We start from the raw sequence: 13,607 nt of genomic DNA, 5'->3' as shown, positions 1-13,607 counted from the left end.
AGGGAGGGGGGAGGGAAAAATCACGAAATATCACAAGGGGGGAGGGGGGGGTGTAGAGAGATATCACGTGTATTTTTTTTCCGCCCGATTTCTACTAAACCGAAAAGTGACGCGTGACCTTGACTCGCCCTAGCCAGGCAACAATATCCCCGCATGCCGCAACATGAACCACCCGGCTCGGCTTGCCAGTCGCTAGTAAGACTGTGATTTTGGCGCCGAATACATGCGTAAATCACATATAATCCTTTCCTTTATTATTTTTATGCCAGTGAGAATAAACCTGCAACCTAAATGTGTGTCTGGACATTTTTTATCACTGTGCTTAATTTTCCAGAATTAAATTAAATTATACCTATATTTAAAGATAATATTCCGAACTTTTCAAAAATATTTTGCACCAAAAATACTCGTGATATATTTGGGGGTGGGGGGGGGGGGGGGGTTGTCTGAAACCTCACCACAAATCACTACGGGGGAGGGGGGGTTAAAAATTTGCTAAAAAAAATCACGTGATTAATGGACGACCCCAAACCATTAAAACAACATATTCTGTTTAACCAGTGTTGAGTGTGAAGGCATTCATACGAAGATGTTTATTATGTTATTTGAAAATGGCAAGAATTTGTTTGGAAGTGCTTTTATATTCACAAAATAGGAACTATGAAGGAACAAAATTCCTAAAAGCCCCCTTTTTTTAATTCCTTATGAAGTACCATTAAATCTTGGTATTAAAATAAAGCTATCAATTATTGAACTATCTGAAGAGCAAATAGCAAACTTTGAAAGCTACAAAAATTTTTTGTCATTGTAACGTGTGTCTTAACTTGTTTAACATGCTTTCACACAAGGAAAGATTAAGCACCTGCTCATTAGTTGCCTGTTGAGTCTGCGCTCTAAAACACATAGCATCTTCCTAGCACTGATTTAATGTCAAATTTTGTAATCAAGGAAATCGAAAACAATCGCTAACCAAATACATATTCACAAGTAGCACAGGTCTGTACAGTACAGTACAGAATGAGGTATTCCTGAAATTTGTCAAGACATTAGAACTAAAAATTCTTTTTAACTGCAAACTAGGACAGCAAAGCAATACTACCTGCAGCCAGTTGTAAGCACCGAGACACAAGTTCACAGAGTCGGTGAAAGAGAGTGTAAGGTGCGATAAATAATTACACAAAATACCACTGGAATACCATTGGAAATGCCCTGTTTACCACTATAACGTACTAGAAGAATTGAGTTGACAGCAGTAGTGCTCAAATATTTAAAGAAATGTTAATTCATCAAAGTTTCTTATTTCAACTTAAATTATTATTATTATTTAATTTTTGTTGTACACCAACTTTATTCTGACTTCACCAATTCGACAATTATCTTTCTAACTGCATGACACTTGATAAAACAACCCAAATTCCTGGACAATTGTACCTTTATGTAAAAGACTGTACAGATGCTTCAGATGGACCCACGTGTCTTCATTTATTCATTTACCAACAAAACAAATATATTTTCTGTCATAATGCATCCAATAGAATTAACAAAAAAAAAAAGTTTGTATGTAGCAGTTGATTCCAATGGAAGTGAATTTTTTTTGTTGTTGTTTAAGCACCAATGCACCCCCAAATTTTTAAATCATGATTCAAACTAAGGTTTGGAGTCATACATCCAATTTACGTCACTTGAGGTAAATTGGAGGTACGTAAATATCTAATTTTTTTTTTAGGTCAAAACCAATTTTAAAAGGAAATATGTATTACATTTACAACTGTATGATAAAGAGTAAAAAAACTAAGCTTTCCACTGATTTGCCCCAGATTTCCCATCCCTAACAAGACCTGCTATGACTCTCTGGGGCTCCAGGGCCGAGGGACGGGGCGCACTCACCTTGCCCTCCGTGACGCTCCGCAGGGTGTCGATGAGCTTGACCTTGGTCTCCTTGTCGGGGGCTTGGTCGACGTACGAGCAGCACTCCTGCACCATCTTGGCCACCGCCTGCTTCAGCTGGCTCCTCCGCCGCGACAGCATCAGGATGTGCTCGTTCAGGGCGTTCCAGTTCTTGGCCTCGAAGCATATCTGCACGATGGCCACCAGCACTTGCCCCGTGGATATCATGTCCGCGCCCTGCGACACACCGTCCGCGACTTGCACATCACAGGCTTTCTTACCAAACATTCCCAAAAAGGTGACTTATAAAATACAATTTATTTTCCTAGGTTTCTCATAAAAGTAAGTGAAAAATGAATTTTTTTAACATTTAATTTTGTATTAGTTAGCTGAGATTGTTACAATAAAATAAACTCTCATCTGAGAGTCAAATAAAAGCTAATTTTCCACACAACATTAACTGCGGTACCATCTTGAACCATCGTCCATCACACAGCGAAAATAAATGTGTGAGGCACTGTTTAGGGTCGTGCACAGTTCGAGAAATATAGATCGGAACATAAGAACGTGTTTGTCGAACCAGCGGAAGCCGGGGAATCTCTCGTCCTCTACGCCAACCTGTCTCGCAACCGGGGAGCGCGAGAAGCATCTAGTTCGTGACAGGACAAGAACCAGAAGACTTCACATGGCCGTTGACCTATTCATATATATAATACATAAACATATTTGCAATCAGCCTGTGAGCTGCTCTCTTCATAAATGGTTGTTTCAAATGCAGTCTTTGCCTTTGAAAAAATAAACTGAAACCACTCTTCAAGATTAATGTGCAACTGTGTTGAGAACATTTTGTGTTAGCAACTCTCGCAGCACGGGAAGCACGGGAAGCCCGGAGCAGCCTTGCTCTCAACTGCTCAACACTGACCGCCGAGTGCCACACACAGGCTGTCTACAGAAACCTGGCGAACCAATTTCACAACTTTTACACGACCTCCAAAAATATTTTCTTTAAACTTTTTCTACTTATCAGGGTGATTTTTTATGCAGTAAGTTAAATTTAACCTGAGCAAATGTTACATAAAATACATCTATTGGTAGAAATTTTTTTAATACTAGAAACTAAAACCCTTTCAGAGATAATTTAAGTAGATAGGGTCTGACTACTTATATTTAATGTGCAACTATGAACTTAAGTGAGGCACCAAAAAAAAATAAAGTGAAAGTTACCAAAGGTTGCTGCAACGTGAAATGTTTGTCTTCCAGCTCCACAGCTGTTTCATGACATTCTAGTTACATTCCACCTCGTGACTTCCCTGATCCGCGCCCATCGCGCACACGGAGATCTGGGCACGTAGAGCACAGAGCACGGAGCGCGGAGCTTGAACGCCAGCGTGCCAGACGTTGAGTGCAGTCAGGAACATTAGAGCACACAGCAGTGCACTTTCCACAAGACAACACAGGTTACAATTATGTCCATTCGGTGAGAAAGAAAGGGCCATCGCTCTAATTCAACAGTATCTACCAAATAACTGGCCACTATACTTTCTCCCAAATTAAGAACACAACACTTAAAACTAATACGGACAGGAATGTTTCTAGTGATATTTACAGTTCTCGTCTGCTTCTCCAGCGATAGGAGGATGTCCAGCGCATCGTGCATCTTGCCTTCGGCCGCCATCTTCTTGCATTCCGGTATCTTCTCGTCGCACGTTGCGCTGTAGTCCACTTCCATCTTCACGATCCGCCCGGAATCCATCGCTAAGCTGTCAGCCATCTTCACCAACGTGATCTCCCTGGAAGATAATCCGTGATAACAAGCAATGCACTAGAAGTAGTCAAGTGCAGGAAACGGGAGGAACCAAAACAAATATTTTGATTTCTAACCATTTTGAATCACATTCATAATGTAGCAAACACATGCAGTCTATTCCAAAATATGGTTTATGATTGTGTAGACTTTTTTTTGTTGCTAATTCCAGCAGGTATTATATTATAAATAGAAAATTAAATCCCACAATCACCCCATGAGGAATAATACTAGGACAGGCAGGAGGAAAATCATGGACACATGTTACTACCATTACATACATTCTCAAGACTTTGGCGTGGCAATCACCGGACAGCTCATAGCAAATATTTTCATAAAATCTACAAAATTCCAAGGTACCTTGTTGTTTGTTTTGAGTACTGTTCAAATGTTCATGTAAAATAATACACAAATGTCCATTTTCTTGACTACATCACAAAAAGTGGAGGATGAAGTACAGTAAATAAATTGTAGCAAATTAAATAAAATTTCAAATATTTTAAATAAGGTTAAAAAAATTAAAAAAACTTCAGACTTTGTAGTTTTCTTTTAAGCAGGGTCTAGTTAAATAATTTCTTTGGAAATTATGTACTTATAGAAACTTAAAAGTAGTTGTAATAAAAATGTAGCAATATGCTAGTTGATTATAAGTTGATTGGAAGTAATTGATAATATTTTCACACCATATAACTTTTTTCATTCTAAATAGACCAGTCTAAATTATAAATTACTGCTTCTAAGCAACATTAAAACCATCAAACGGAAACCATGTGTGGGTTCTGACAGAACTTTTACAATGACACTGATATATCCCTTTCAGAATAACAGAACATTGTGATGAAATAAAATATGAGTATATAAAAAACTGGTGATAGTACAATTGAGTATACATGTATACATATATATACATTGTATGAGTATACATGTATTGAGTATACAATTGAGTACCCATGCTTTTACCATAGAATGAAATATCTGACAGAAAATTGGGCAATTCTCTAAGTTCCATGCCACAACACTTGCTACCATTTATTTTTCTGTAATCCCTCCAGCCTAGCACTCAAAATTAAAGATCAGTTAGCTTTGAATCCCAGCTTCGATTCTAAAAACTAACCATAGTTGTGGTACAGACTAATATATTATAGAAGGTCATTGTGCAACAACGGCATAAGTGAAATTGAGAAAAATGGACATGTTTAAGAGAATGAAAAGCCAAGTTTAAAGGCAAATAACTAATAAACAAGCCAGGGTACTTATTTGTGGACTACTACACCTTAAAGTATTTATTTTTGAATGTTCTACTGCTCATCAGAATCGTGATGAAGAGATCTAGTTTTCTTAATGCAGAGTTTTTAATATGGTGTGAAAGTCATCACTTTTAGCCAAATGGCAAGTGTAAGGTTGAATAATTTAAAAATAAGCTGGGTTACTTCGCTGTGGACTTCTATGCCTTAAAGTACTTAATTATGAACAGGGAAAATGTTTAAAGTCATACACTGGCAGTCAGTGTTACAATTAAGAGTAATCACCTGTCATTTTTTAATGTGACTAGTATAGGTGCCTAGATGAGTGTTTGTCTACTGTCTTTGTTTGGTAGACTTTATTTTAATTATATTACAGTCTGCTTTTATAACCACAAATCTAGGTATTAAGATACTGTAAACATTTATCCAATGGGCTGGAGCCCACTCAACAATTAGTAGTTTAAGGTGTAGTAGTCCACACCTTTGCTTTTTTTTAAATTATTTGCCCTTAAACTTGGCATTTTATTCTCTCAAACATGCCATTTTTTTCTAAACTTCGCTTATGCCATTGTTGCACAACAGTCTTTCTTTGTAATATCAGTCTGCACCATAACTATGACGTTTTTAGATTCGAAGCTTGGATTCAAAGCTAACTTTTCCTCAGTTTACACAAGGCTTCACCAAAGAAAAAAAAAACCAGGCAGTTCTGGTCTCTTGGCTATACAATTTATCTTGAAACTCTTCATATAAGAAAGCCCTGCTAGCATGTTTTAAGTGGGTTACAGCTAGCAACACATGTTATAAACATGTTAACCCGCGATCGGGCGCACTATAAAAAGTTCTGCGATAGGGCGCGCATTGAGCATTTTGCTCACGGCAGCAACAGTTGTGATTATTCTGTCAAAATGCGAGATTTTAGTTAAATAACATGTTTTACATACTATAAGTTTCAAATGAAATACTTATTAGTGTTTAATGTTGAAAAAAATATTTACACTTCTATAATTTGCACATTTATGAATGCACTGCAATGCGTATCTTATATTGTAGTATTAAATCATCACTATATTTTTTTAAGATACAATTAAAGAAGTTCACATAAAATTCAACTTCACTACTATTTATAATTATTATTTGCAAACATCCTTCATGCCTCTTCATCTATAGTAATCTAACATTAAAAATATTGTTAGGTAAAATCCACATTTGAAGTATCATAATATTGAAAAAAAAAATCTAACAAAAATACAGCCATGCTGAATAGCTACAGAGGCCTTAGTAAAACCTTTATAAATATAACTTAAATCAACATAATAATAGGTAAATAACTCGCAAGAGATAATTTTTAGTCTGTCCTTAGAGATCTCATAGTGTCACATTACTAGTGTCTTAGTCTTCATCACTTTACACCCAAACTTCAAAAGAAACCGCGTGAAAACTATGGGGGATACACGAGCGACATGCACAGACTGTAGACACGCGAGTGTAATCGGATGCACATTTGATAGACATTCACACCTGATACGCGGTCAACATACGCTATCGGGCGCGCATAGAGCAAACTGCTCACAGAGTGAAGGTAGCTGACTTTTGAATGTTGACACTTTCGATTCCTATGTGTATTAGGGGCTATTAATGGCACTTGGCGAATTACAAAATGCCGACTTGAAGGTACCAAGAGACCCGAAGTCAAATGTGAAGATTTCATAAAATGATGTATGATTATTTGCTGACCGTGAGCAATTTGCTCATAGTGCGCCTGATCGCGGGTTAAGCATGTTACAAGTAGCGTGAATAGAGAAATATTTATTATATTCTGTAGTACTTCTATGATGGAGGAAAAAAAAGTTCATTCCTAGTGTAGGTGCTCTTCTATCTAGAAAAATTAAAATTCTGAATATTTTATTTTTGAGTACATACTTCTGGTCCCAAAAAAATGCTTTTACATATTTTTAATGTGGCTACCAAACCTACCTAATTGTTAAAATGATTTTACTGTATTATAAATTATGTAGCTAACCATCCTAACCTAACCAACCATTCAAATTGTTTTATGTAACTAACCTTCCCTTAGCAGCTATACTAAACAGTAAACTACCGCTAAACTATTTTAAATATTCAAATGCAGTTTAACAGAATTATCAAATAGAAAGAGAGGAACTAAAAAATACCTTTTGACGTGACATCGTCTAATAAATCGATGAACGCCGGCTGCATGCACGAAAAAGTGTCCCACTACGGATGTCCCACTACGGATGTATCCTGTTTGCTCATTGTACGCATGCGTGGCATCTCTCTTCATGCTCATTGTACGCATGCGTGGCATCTCTCTTCATGCTCATTGTACGCATGCGTGGCATCTCTCTTCCACTCGATTAGAACAACCATCGATTTGACTTTTCAATCATATTTTCGTTGTTTGAATTATTAATATTATGTAATTTAACGATCGTCCACCGATTTTCAGCACAATCGGTACGGTTATTTAAAAGTAATGTTGAAAATTCAAATACGTTTTGAACCAACAATAGTGTTTTACGGTTACACATAATAATTCAAATAACACCCGGGATCTTTTGCACAATGTTTTAAAAAATATTGTAACACATTATAAATAAGTTTGGTGTATTTGGGATGCGTATTTGTTATAAAATAGTGTTAATATTATTCCCCTACCGTGAAAAAAATTTTTATAAACATATATATAACATCTGAAACCAGATTATTTTAGTATGGCCTCGTGGGCGTGTGGTTAGCGTACCTAACTCTTATTCTAAAGGTTGTTGGTTCGAAACCCGGCTGCTGCGAAAATTTTTTTTCTACTTGTAAAAATAAATACGGCGCATGCAACATTTCAAAAGTAATAAATATACTTGAATTAATGAATGCAAATAAAAGTAAATTTATTAATTCAATTGCACATTTCATTTCACTCCTTTGTATCCATAAAAAATAGTGATAATTCAATAAATGAGATTCAATTTTATTCATAAAAGTATGCAGAGGTAGATTTTATCATGCAAAAGATAGAAAAATTTAAAAAAAAATTCTTCCTCAAAGAATATAATATTTTTAATGCCTAAATGGTTTGGTTGCAAAAACCTATTACGGCTCAGTCTCAGGCCGAATATGATATTTCCTTTTCTTCTGGATCAATTATTTTATCAATGTTTTGTTATGACGTCACGTTAAACTATTGTCCGTAAACCAACTTTACAGACAACCAATTTTTTTTTTCAGAATATTATTTTAATTTTTGCAGAAGAGCTCATACTCAAAAAAATAACTGAAAACTGAAGGATGTCAGTACACATATGTGAGCAACCAGATAGGAATTAGCATACAGTATCGATGACATCATCAATATGTTGGTGCATATGCCTTGAACACACTACAGGACAAATGTGGGAAGATAGTGGTTTTGGGCGGTAAACATAAACATGTTTATCACCAAAAAAAAAATTCTTAAGGAGTTAACATTTTGGTATTGTAAAGAATTTTAGGATACAATATATTTCTAAACATAATATACTACCTACAGTATTGCATAGTAAAAGACCATCAAAAATAGTTAAGTATATTTTAAGATACCAAATTTTATTTATTTTTTATCTCAAATAAACTAGGAACCCAACCTTTGTAGTTTGAGTTTCCTACATTAAAACATTTTAGTTCTTTATTGTCATTTACACTTAGTTTACTTAATGATTTACAGAATTTTTAAAAACATATATCAAAACTAATATTTAATATAGTATGGTTGAGATTCTATTTTACTCTATAACACCAACTTTGATATTTTTTTTTGAATCATACTATATATTAAAATTCCAACCACTGTAGTATATAATTCGATTACCACTTTGTAATTTTTTTTACAATGAAATCTTTTCGTTCATAATCCTATGCCCGAAACCCCTATTTTCTCACTGTGGCTGTATAAATTTTTGTAACACACGTCTGCATTCTGAGGAAATTCAAGGAAAGTGAGAAGTGGTCAAGGAAATGAAGGGAAAGTGAATGAAAAGTCATGGAAATACCTGAGTGATTGTAATTTGAAGGGGAGGAGGGTAGTCATGCTCCAGTCTGCATTCACTCAGGCTGAAAGCATTTTATTCAGAGGGTGTTTTAGGGCATATTTGTTCACACTATAAATTACGTAATGCAAGGTTCTGTCTTGGCTAGGCCAGCGATGATGGATGGAAGCTGGATATCTGTTATTTCTTTCAAACTAATGCGAAAACCACACTGTCATTTCCTAAGGTATTATTTTTTTTTTGTAACTGCACTATATTCAGGATATTTTATGTATTAATATTCTTAAGCCTTCATTATAATATCAATATATATTTATTATATTTAGCTATAGAAATAATAAAACAAATAATTTTTTCACAGCCATAAAGTACAATGTCGACGAAAATGTACACAATGACCCTCACATGAATTGTCCACTTCAGTGAACAAATAGACTTAATGGGTTTAAAAAAAAAAAGTTAGAAAATTTTTGAAATGTTGGTGATTAAATGTTGTTGCCAATTTGTGTGGACATCTGTATTGAAGATGTATACTCAATTGTACTATCACCAGATTTTTAAATACTCATATTTTATTTCATCACAATGTTCTGTTATTCTGAAAGGGATATATCAGTGTCATTGTAAAAGTTCTGTCAGAACCCACACATGGTTTCCGTTTGATGGTTTTAATGTTGCTTAGAAGCAGTAATTTATAATTTAGACAGATATTAATGCACTATCACAAAAGTTAAAGTAACATCAAAATTTACATTTATAATGCTGGTAATTGTAATAGAACCGAATACCCCTTTTTACTATAATACTTTAAACAAAATTAAATGCAACAAAAAAATTACAAAAGAAAACTCATAATCAAAATGCTAGACCGAATACATATACATTCAAACACACATAACCTAGCGTTACAAACAAGATTCTAATAATTAAAACATATGTCATTTCTTAAAATAAAGATAATTAAATGATATACACGAATATGTAATATTCATATTAGACAAAACAACTTACGAAACACTTCACAACTAAAAAATTGAAACTTCAAAAACAACTTGCAAAATAAAATTCACCATAGATTCAATACAAATCCAAGGATAGCATAACAAGAAACCAGAGGCATCCACCCCAATTATAATTATTTAACTACGGCGTCTACATAATGCGAAATTGCTTAATATTAACACCTTATTTGTCATTAGGACTATCAAACTTGTGTGTCATAGCGGAAGCAACAGGTAATTTTTCAAGGTTAAATAATATTAGAAAATAAAATTGTAACTAAGCTTTCTAATTTCTTTTACCTTCCTCCTTTGGTCCTTCACACCTCTCACTACCAATACCTTCCTTCCAGTCGAGCCCTAGCAGAGAGCGCGAGCAGTCAGGTTTTCGCTTAGCTCCTGCACCATCCAACCAACAAGAAAACCTTAACACCGAAAACAAGTTTCTCCTTGTCCGACTCCACCTTCAGCGAGAAAAGTGGCTGTTCCCGACTCCGCACAGGAGAAAGCACTCAAGCTTCACTACGAACCTCACATATTGCCTCGTGCAGCTATACCAGTGTACGGCGTGGAGGTGGCATGTCTAACCAAGCGTACAAAGATGCTGCGACAGCTGCTTGAAAACATAGACCGTCCCCAGAGCCACTTAGTGGAGTCCCTCCCATGCGATCCACAGGCCCTTGTGTATTCATGATTATTGTGGGTCCCTTGTGGGACCTAAAATATATCTGCGCCAGCGAATACACAGGCAAGCTGCTGCAGATGAGAAACCAGGCAGTTTGAGTGTCTGCTGACCCTGTCAGGTATGTCACGTGGAAGCTCTACGAGACTATCCTGGCATGTGAGGTGACCACAACAGCTGCACCCAGGCTAGCCAAACAGCACCAATATGACAGCATGCAAACTTCGCCACCTGCTGCCACAATATATAAGAGGTCCCATACAAAAATCACCATGGTGAGAGCGGAGGTAGCCTCTCAAACAGTCGTTTAATGACTGATGTATATTCTTACTACTATTCTGATTACCATTCTTGAGAACAAAACACCCCCGACCATGCCTTTGTGCTACACTGCAACACAGGCAGCCCCTACTTGTAACAAAGGGACGGCCTCAGCTGTGCAGGCCACAAGAGAGCTACCAGCTGTGCATTCGCAAATGAAAAGAGCGCCCTGGCACTTTGTTGTCCTGCAGTAGGTAGAGAAGTCGGGGGTAAAACTTAAAATGCGGCAGTGACGACATCAGATGCACACCTGCGATATGCTGTTAGATCATAAACTGGGCCAAAGTGTGTCCTACCAGCCCCTACCGTGTGGCTTACACCACCACTCACGAGGTCACTCGACTCCTGGAGGCTAATATCATCTGCCGCCCACCTCGCGGCAGAGGAGTCGCAGTACAAGCAGCAGCAGTCGGCTGTCGTCACTCGGGGCGCACACATCTCTCCTGCAGGCTGTTGACCGGGATGTGCCGTGCGACCTTTTAGGTTACCGAAGGCTGGCAGTGCATGGGGGATTTGTGGACTGCCTGGGGGTGTCTTAGCAGTGCCATCTGTTACCGACCACGTTCCGCGGGTGGTGGATACGAGATCCCAGTCCGAGAGTTGAAATCTCGCTGGAGTGACTGTGAATAACCAATAGCAGTTAGCAGACCACTGGCCAGCCTGGGGGAGTCGTTATTATGGCTATCGAGGTGAAAGGTAGCCTGGATGCTGATACGTGCGCAGCTGGAAGCGGTTTCGCTGGCGAAGGCATCACAGGGGGCTCGATGTACCTGGGTAGCAAAGTGTAGACGAACAGTGGGCTAGAAATGGCGGAGCTGCGGAATACTGAGCATTCAATGGAACTGAACAGTATTGGAACTCTGAAGGAAGAAACTACGGTGCCTTCAAGTTGGGTCCCTCTGCTCTCGGCCATCGAGCCAGGCCTTAGCTGCTGGCGAACCAGTGGATTTACCCACTTTCAGGGCTTGCCTTGCTGCCTTCTACCACTGTAAATATTGCTAGACTTAAGGCTGAACCCGCTGGCCTAGCCACAGCTTCGGTGCTAGGGAAAGGAATATTTACAGTGGCCTTTTTTTTACAGGTGGCTGTCTGGGAAGCTGGGCTGGGCTAACAAGTGAATTCGACAGCCCCTGTAGGTGCATGTGACTCTGGTAAATACATCCCAGGTTTGCTCAACAATACTAATGTGGGCCGCAAGGCCCAATTGCCCAACCCCTGCATGGTTTATTCTATCTGCCCCACTCAACTCTTCTTACCAGACACCAAAATAATTCCCATTGACAACTCGGACACTTAAGCGAAGGACTGGCCCAGCACCATCTCTCGGAACTCGTCAACGATGCATCCGAAACTGCACCTGGTACACCAAGGAGCTAACTTTCCCTTCCTTCTCTATTTAAACAACTAGCCGTTCTGTCCAAGTTATTCACAAGTCGCCATCAATGGTTTGTACTCGTGATCGGGTAATTCTGCCTTAGCCTGCCTGCCTCTGTCCGCTCCGCCACAGTCCGTCACAAACATCGTGTATGCCCCCTTGTCTTTACGTATGTCCAAACACCAGGTGCTATTCTATGCATATAATGTTACCCAATTCCGATGAGCGAGATTTGCATTCAACTCGTTGGGTGAGTTACCTTTAAGTTGGGCTGTTGGGTTACCTTGGTCCACCACTGCACTAAGTCCCCCGTGACTGTCATTACTTCGTTCTCCTCGATTTGGCTAAGTTCGAAGTGAAGAATATAAATGTTCAACTTTTTACACTGTGCAGAGGCTAAGTCCAATTTCTTCGGGCAGTGCATGGTCAGGCAGTATGCCGTTGTAGTATCAGGTGACGAACAGGGTGGCAGCACGGCGATGCCGACCATCACTCTCTCTGCTAGTCTTTTGCTTGCTCTGTAGGCCGCTCAAGTTGACGTCGACCCAAGTGTAGACCCAGCTCTCACAGCCCGTTATGCCACGCCAACGCCTTCTCCTGCCCTGTGCTGCGTGTGCGCCGATTGTGCAGTGCGGCTAGGGCAGGGGGAAGAGACAGATTCGCGCGCCAGGGGAAATTTAATGTAAATACATAAGGACCGGACGTGACTAATTATTGTAAATATTCTTTAACATTCTTTATTGTAAATAGTTTATTTTATTATTTGAAGTGTTATGTAATATAAGTTTTTACTTGTTCACCGGGCGCCAAGGCCGTGGCTTCCGCCTGTGACCAATGAGCGTGTTCCGTGGGCTCGCGGAGAGGGGAGAGACGCGGGTGCTCGGGCGCGCCAGGCGGGGGAGGAGAGCAGTCGCGAGTCAGACGCGAGAGGCACTGGTCACGGAAGCGGGCCGCTCCGCGCTAGTGGCCAGGTAGTCGGCAGCTGGGCGCGGGAGACAGCGGACATGTCTGCGAGATCGCTCCAAGACGGTGAGAGTGGAACGGGCGCGGTGTCTTGCTGCAGTTCAGGCCTTGCCGAGGAGAAGGAATTTCACTTCTTACAGTCGTATTGTCATTCAGGCGAGTGTTTCACCTCGTCATTCAGTCGCGGTTTGCATTTTGTCATTCTTCTCACATGCGTGTTTCTCTGGAGGTTTGCGAGTCGCGGAGTACTTTGGTGGACTGGATATTCGCTATTGTGTGTACAGTGATTTACGGAC

General features: G+C 39.0%; 1 protein-coding gene across 1 annotated transcript in view; it reads right to left on the bottom strand.

Moving 5' to 3' along the window:
- Positions 1-10,119, bottom strand: part of LOC134535497 (26S proteasome non-ATPase regulatory subunit 12) — a 30,942-nt gene extending 20,823 nt beyond the window's left edge. Inside the window, exons 1-3 of the mRNA XM_063374630.1 lie at positions 9,984-10,119; positions 3,494-3,677; positions 1,888-2,124 (exon numbers count right to left, since the gene is read on the bottom strand). Of these exons, the coding sequence (XP_063230700.1) occupies positions 1,888-2,124; positions 3,494-3,658 (402 nt within the window). The 5' untranslated portion in view covers positions 3,659-3,677; positions 9,984-10,119. The remainder of the gene's footprint in view (positions 1-1,887; positions 2,125-3,493; positions 3,678-9,983) is intronic.
- Positions 10,120-13,607: the final 3,488 nt, after the last annotated feature.

Source organism: Bacillus rossius, chromosome 8, assembly GCF_032445375.1.
Source record: "Bacillus rossius redtenbacheri isolate Brsri chromosome 8, Brsri_v3, whole genome shotgun sequence".
Lineage (NCBI taxonomy): Eukaryota > Metazoa > Arthropoda > Insecta > Phasmatodea > Bacillidae > Bacillus > Bacillus rossius.
The sequence above is the reverse complement of the archived record's forward strand: the minus strand, read 5'-3'. Positions and strand labels throughout refer to the sequence as shown.